Genomic DNA, 6699 nt, shown 5'->3' with positions numbered 1-6699 from the left:
ATCATGGAGATTCTTGCTCCTCCAGGGGCTCCTATTTCAGAGTGATGGCTTTAACACTTTAGAGTGAACTGTGTGCGATGTCTCCGGGTAGGGAAATGTCCCCATGGGCTTGTTGTTGCTGCTGTCTGGCTTCTATTTGCATGATATTTTTCTATTCAGTCTTATCATCAGTGTGCTGTGAGGTGGGAGCGCTGGCTCCGTCTCAGAGGTTGGACCCAGGCTTTATCGGCAGGTAATTCTCCCACTCTCACTAACTCATGTTGAATTATTTAAGTGTTATTTCTAGGACCCAGGCAGAGGGGTGGGGGGGTGTCACACAAAATGTAGTGTTTGTTGATTTTATTTATTATTAATATTCTTATAAGATCTTAATTTAGAAAATTGACTGAATCCTTGTTTTTTTTCAGTCTGTTGTGTTGTGGAATAGATAAAACAAATCTGAACATATTGATGAGCAAAAAAAACAAAAAAAAAAACATGGATGGGTGCACCTGCTCGCCTTAATGCAAACTGATCCAGGCCCTGGCATCATCCGAAACGCACAGTTAAAACACAGGCCAGTCATTAGCATCAAGACTATGAGGAATGGCATTTCAAATAATCTTAAGTAGAAAATAAATGAATGGAAAAGTAACATGGAATTTGACGAAACTGCTTTGGGAAATTAAAAAAAAAAAAAAAAAAAAGGTAAAAACAGAAGAAGAGAGAAACATCCAGGGGCCCAGTCAAGCATACATGTGTGAATACACTTAACTGCGCACCTCCACAACTCCCGATAACGACTTTCGCCTATTCATACCTCCAGAAATACCATTTCTGTCTGTGCCGTTGTGTTATGAGCGGTGCGTGGTCCCGTGGAGTGAGCGGAGCGCTTCACTGAAGGAATGTTATCGAGGTGAATGACAAGCCGACAAAAGGGGCGCGCGGCGTTGAGAGATGCTGCGAGTCGGTTTTGGGCAGCAGGTTTGTCTTTCATCTGGTCCTTTGGGCGCGGATCATCTTCACCTTGTCAGGTTTCCGTCTCGAGACAAAGGAGCGATCCCTCAGTGAGCCTTATTCTGCGCTGCGACAAACCCACCCTGATCCTTGTTAACAGAAAAATGTGAAACATGTTCAACTTTTTCCCGGTCAATATTATTATTATTATTATTATTATTAATAATAATAATACTAAACCCCATACTATATATTGTGTAAACTGTAGATTAGACGGGCGCATTAAAAGGGACAACAGTAAAGTGAATTGAATTTAACTTCCATTTATATCCTCATTTAAAAGCCTGACCTGCAGCCTAATTCATCATTTATAATATTGCTCAATGCCGCTTCTGTATTTCCTATTTTTGCACATACATAATTATGTACAACGGGAGAAGGTGCCAGAACAAGCCACTTAAACCTACAATTTACTCAACAGGTCCCGCAGATAACTTTAATTGCTTAGTTGAATATTGGGCAGCCTAATTTCAGTTGTCGATTCGCTGCCCTTGGGAAGGTCCTTTGAAGTGAGAGTGAAAAGGGGGATTTCGGGAAAGTAATTAATTTCACCGAGCACGATTAGAAACACTTCAGACTTCCCCAACATTTGCTTATTTACCGAGAAAAATGGGACAATATCAGAAAATTAAAGAGCGCATTCTTTGCCATGCTGTCGCCTTGTGCGCACTGCTTTTCGGGGGTTTTGCCACCCATGGGGAGGTGAAGGGACAGGCCGGTTATAATCAAAAGTGAGAACGTGGAGTGACACTGACAGCTTGCCGAATAAACAAACGGAACAGAGAGGAAGAGGTGATAAGGTAGCAATTATGCGCTCAATAAAGGGACTCTGCGTGCGTGTTTTTCGTGTATCTCGTGGCTCAGATTAAACTTTTGCAACATGCACCTGACTGTCTGCAGTTACATTCTCCACATCGGGAACTGGGTATCATTAAAAGTCTCGTATGTGAAGCCATCCCCAGGTATTGTATATGCGTAAACGAATTGACATATTGCGCATTCAAATGAATGCAACTGAGCAAATGAGCCCAAAGAACACCGAGAACACCCCCCCCCCCCCCCAGTCAAATTTTACAAATGAATATAATGACTGTATTGAATACGAGATGTTTTACCATTAAAACTGGGTGGAATTTCGAAAAGCCCGTTCAACAGAAGTCTGTGCGCTCGTCACCAGAGCGCATGCGCTTGTGACACTTTCACTACCTGCCATACAATCCGGTATTTCACATGGGGCAAGCGGGAGTTGTCCTCCACTCGCGTATGCTGCTGCAGAGTGCAGGTTGACAGTCTCAAGCGAGAAGGGGAAAGCTAGACAGAGTGTTTCTTTTTTCTTCTAACCTCCATCCTCTTTTGTAAAGGCGTACCACTGGTGGATGTCAGCATGACGCAGAAAACATTTGAGCACTCTTAAGGACGCTGCAACTTGTGTGTTTTAGAAGATAATCAACGGTGGGATGAAGAATTGAAGTCTCAAGTAAGTAACCACACAGCAGTCGCTGTGAATCTCGAATGAACTGTTTCTTGTTTGACTAGTGCTTCCCGATTTGGCGAATTGTTAGTTCGATGCTTGATTTTTACATTTTGATTTTGCCTTTCAGAGAGAGTGTGTGCCGACATGTCTAAACCAATGGATCACGTTAAACGTCCGATGAATGCTTTCATGGTTTGGTCCAGAGCCCAGCGCAGAAAAATGGCTCAGGAGAACCCGAAAATGCACAACTCTGAGATCAGCAAGAGACTGGGAGCGGAGTGGAAACTTCTCACCGAGTCTGAGAAAAGGCCATTCATTGACGAAGCCAAACGACTGAGAGCGATGCACATGAAGGAACACCCAGACTATAAATACAGACCGAGGCGGAAGCCCAAGACTCTGATGAAAAAAGATAAGTTTTCCTTCCCTGTGCCCTACAATCTCGGGGAGCACGACGCACTCAAAGTTAGCGGACTTTCCGCTGGAGCACTTTCCGAGTCTGTCCTTGGGAACCCTGACAAGGCAGCAGCGGCTGCTGCGGCAGCAGCGGCGAGGGTATTCTTCAATCCATCCATGTCCACAAACCCCTATTCATTTTTCGACCTTGGATCCAAGATGACTGACCTTTCCCCACCCTCGTTTCCGTACGCGTCTCATTTGGGCTACCCAACGGGAGGCGCTACGGCTTTCACCGGGACTGGCGGTGTAGGTGGCGGGACGCACGCCCACACTCACTCACATCCGTCTCCGGGAAACCCAGGCTACATGATCCCGTGTAACTGTACGGCCTGGCCCTCAGCGGGACTCCAGCCGCCCTTAGCTTACATCCTGCTCCCCGGGATGGGGAAACCTCAACTTGAACCGTACCCTGCATACGCTGCGGCATTATGATAGGCCCACAGTGGACTTCTAAGAAAATGAAATGTGAAATGAAAACATACAGCAAAGCTATTCATGCAAGAGTTTTATTATGCATGCACAAACTTGTACATGTGATGAAGTGCTCGTCGTCTCAGATATCACATGTGTATGTATATTGATTAATGCCTTTATCTAAGGTAATGCTTATTTAGAGAACTCTCTATTATTACTCAGCCCTCGCCTGACGCAACCCCAGGAAACTGACTGAACGATGGCAGACATGTGCACAGATTTATGGGTATCAGAGCTGTTTGCCCTTGTGAGAACTCTTTTTGAAAGGTACCCAGTTCGATTTCTATCTTTTTGCACCTGCTGCTTGACCAACCTGTTGGAATCAAGGGCAGCCAACACAATGATCCATAGGACCACGACGTTTTCCCTCAGACGAATCGCTTATAGGGTCATGATTCATGGATCAAGGAGGATTATCACAGCACTGTAAATGTGTACAGACAAATGACTTTAGTTTATTTGCCGTCACAGGCTTAGTGTTTGAGATAGGGGCCAGGAACCTACGTATTTCTCTAGAAACCCGGTGTATATTTTGAGTTTTTAAACCGTTTTATAGATGTCTGTAATATTTATTGTTTAGTGGAATCTATGGTGACCCAGACCATTTTAAAAAGGACAAGATATTTGCACATGAAACGTAGAGGATGTAATTTATTTTTGAAGGTGTTACTTACTCAGTTGCGGGTTTGATTCACCAAACCGTTTTCTTTTTTTCTTTTTTTTCTTTAAACAGTAAAAAGTTGGAATTCAAATGGAGACGGAAGTTTATTCAGTGGGTTTATAATTTCCCTAATGCCCCACAACCAAGCTCCTCGTATCATGTGCAGCAGAAAAAAAAAGACATTTTTAACTAACTCTTATGGAATTTGTATGTTTTGTGTTTTCTTTAACCACCGTTATGTACTTCAAACTATTGCTACTGTTCACTTGTTGAGCAAAGGGACTACAATAAAGCCTATTCGGATTAAACGGAAGGGAATCGCGGCTGTAGTTCTTGATGAGATGAACAAGATTGGTATCTTTTCTTTTCCTGCTCCTGCTCCTCAGCCCAGGTGAAGTGTAAGGTAGCCTCCAAAGGCCGCTTTTGTCCGCGCTTTGAATGGCATTACTTGGGGGAAATCTAAATCAGCCCATTGTAATCAAGAGCCAAAACCTTATTTATCACAATTTTAATCGTGAATAGGAAGGAAGATAAAACAGTGTGGTACTATGAGCTTTCTTTTTTTTTCCCAGGGACACAGACAAGGAGAAAAAAAAAAGAAGAAAAAAAAAAAGAAAAGAAAAAGAAGGCCAAGTGCTGCTTTTAAAGCTGCAGAACAAGCTTGCCTTTGAGGCTCTTAAACAACCTGAGCCGAGTGTGTGCGCTCCCAAGGACGAGATGGGGGTGGCGGGGGCAACCTACGTTTGATTTAAATTAAAAATTGCATGTTTAAAAAAGAAAAAAACCAACAACAACATACTGCTATGTATCAATGTGTGTGGGTGTGTGTGTGTGTAAAGTTATGCCTTACTCCATGAGAAATCTTTCAGTTCTCATTTGATATCTAACGCACCAAACTGAAGCAGACACCGCTTCTCCTAGATTACAACGAGAGATTAATTCATAAGGATCAGAGCGATTATGCAAAACTAATTTGGACAGTCCAGGGATAATTATCTCCGTCACGGTTAATTAAACCTTTTCAGCGCTATGCTCTCCATTGTAACACCTCGATCACTTCTCTCCACGGAACTTCCTCCTTGGCCCCGAGAGTAACGCGCCACACTCATCTTGTGTTTGGTCTGAAAAAAAGACGAGGAAGGGGATAAAAAGAAAAAAGAAAAGATGCGCGTCTTTTAGGCACCAGGAATCGATCCATTCTCTTTGACTGCTTTTCTTAGTTTATTGGCCCAAACTTTTTTTTTTTTAAATTCCATTTGTTTTGATTCTGTTTCTACTTATTGTGCGGTAAAAAATAAAGTGATGTGAAAGGTCCAGCAGCTGATCAATACACAGACAACGTCCGCAGTGCGAAAAAAAAAAAAAAAGAAACTTGCACGAGGAGTTCGGTGACCACGTCTTTCACGTTCTTCGACCCTTTTATTTTTATTTTTCTTGAGGAAAAAAAAAGGGGGGAAAAGAAAGCTGAAAGAACTTTTTTTTTTCAGCTCTGGGAGCGTTTAGACGGTCGAGGAGGTTTTGTGTGGGAACAAAACGTGGGTTGGGAGGTTTTGTGAGAGTGTTGTTTGTTGAAGTGGAGCTCAGCAAAAGCGGCTGCTTTCCCTCATTGTGATGAAAGCAATCAGTGGTATTTGGAAAACTGTTAGCATTGTGCACTTCTTCTGTGTCCATTGTGGAGGATTTCTTTTCACAAGGTTTTTTTTTCAGTCGATCCAGCTGGCCGGAGTGAATAGCGGTGCAATGTGTACACGCTTTGTCCCTCCAAGCCCTTCAAGTAGCCCACGTTGAATAGAGTGAGTTGACACTGCATGACAGTGAAACAACATAATAAAAAATACATGAGCGCATGAATGGAAGCAGGCGCATAAATAAATAAAATGGGTGGCCAAAACTGGATAAACTGAATGACAAAACGGTGAAAGGGGAACAAAAAGATATTTAACACGCTAGATTAGCATTAGAATGCAATCTACAAGCCAGAACAATTGATGAATAGGTTTACCGGCCAAGAAAGAAATGGACTAAATGCCTTTTGAATAGATAGCCTATGTTTTTTTTTCAGTCTAAGACGGGAACTGAATGGGGGAAAGGTGGAGATGCAACTATGGAAAAAAAAAGAGTAGAAAAAGTTTTTGCTCTCATGATTAAAAAAAAGATTCCCAGGATATAAGGCTGCTATTTAAATTGTTTTGTGATGACTGTGTTAATAAATGATTTGATTCAATCAAAGAGAATCAACACCCTCAACAGAATTCATGTCTGGATGTCAACCTTTCAGTTTGGCTTTCTTAGCCTTTAGAGTCTCCTTCCATACAGGACTTAGATAGTTTTTTTTCTTTCCTTTCATTTTTCATCTGTCCATCTAAAATGATTCACCAACATAATGATGACAGCATCTTCCATGTAAGAGAATAGGTGCCAAAAAGTAGTGGCATGGTGATAAGAATGAGGTTTTAAGGAGGCTGAGTGTGAGCACACACTGGATGAACTCAAGCAGTAGTTACTCAGATTAAACAAAGACTTTAATTGAACACCCAGTCCAGTTAGGCTGGTAGCAGTCGTGTATCTGTTGCACGGCCTGTTTGCAAGCATCAGGGGAGTGTTACGGGCATAGAATAAATGTGGGTTGATTTGG

The 6699-nt window shown here is 42.5% G+C and overlaps 1 protein-coding gene across 1 annotated transcript; it reads left to right on the top strand.

Annotated features, from left to right (window-relative positions):
- The first annotated feature begins 2217 nt into the window (after positions 1 to 2217).
- Positions 2218 to 4377, top strand: sox21b (SRY-box transcription factor 21b). Its single transcript, XM_072396981.1, has 2 exons — positions 2218 to 2473; positions 2598 to 4377. The coding sequence occupies exon 2, from the start codon at positions 2615 to 2617 to the stop codon at positions 3359 to 3361; it is 747 nt and encodes a 248-aa protein (XP_072253082.1). The 5' UTR covers positions 2218 to 2473; positions 2598 to 2614; the 3' UTR covers positions 3362 to 4377.
- The last annotated feature ends 2322 nt before the right edge of the window (positions 4378 to 6699 follow it).

This window comes from Leuresthes tenuis, unplaced genomic scaffold (assembly GCF_036924035.1).
Source record: "Leuresthes tenuis unplaced genomic scaffold, fLeuTen1.0.hap1 SCAF_12, whole genome shotgun sequence".
Classification (NCBI taxonomy): Eukaryota; Metazoa; Chordata; class Actinopteri; order Atheriniformes; family Atherinopsidae; genus Leuresthes; species Leuresthes tenuis.
This window is presented reverse-complemented; position numbering and strand designations above follow the sequence as displayed.

Excerpts from the sequence above, each read along its gene's own strand:
- sox21b (XM_072396981.1), top strand. The coding sequence starts at position 2,615 with ATGTCTAAACCAATGGATCACGTTAAACGTCCGATGAATGCTTTCATG.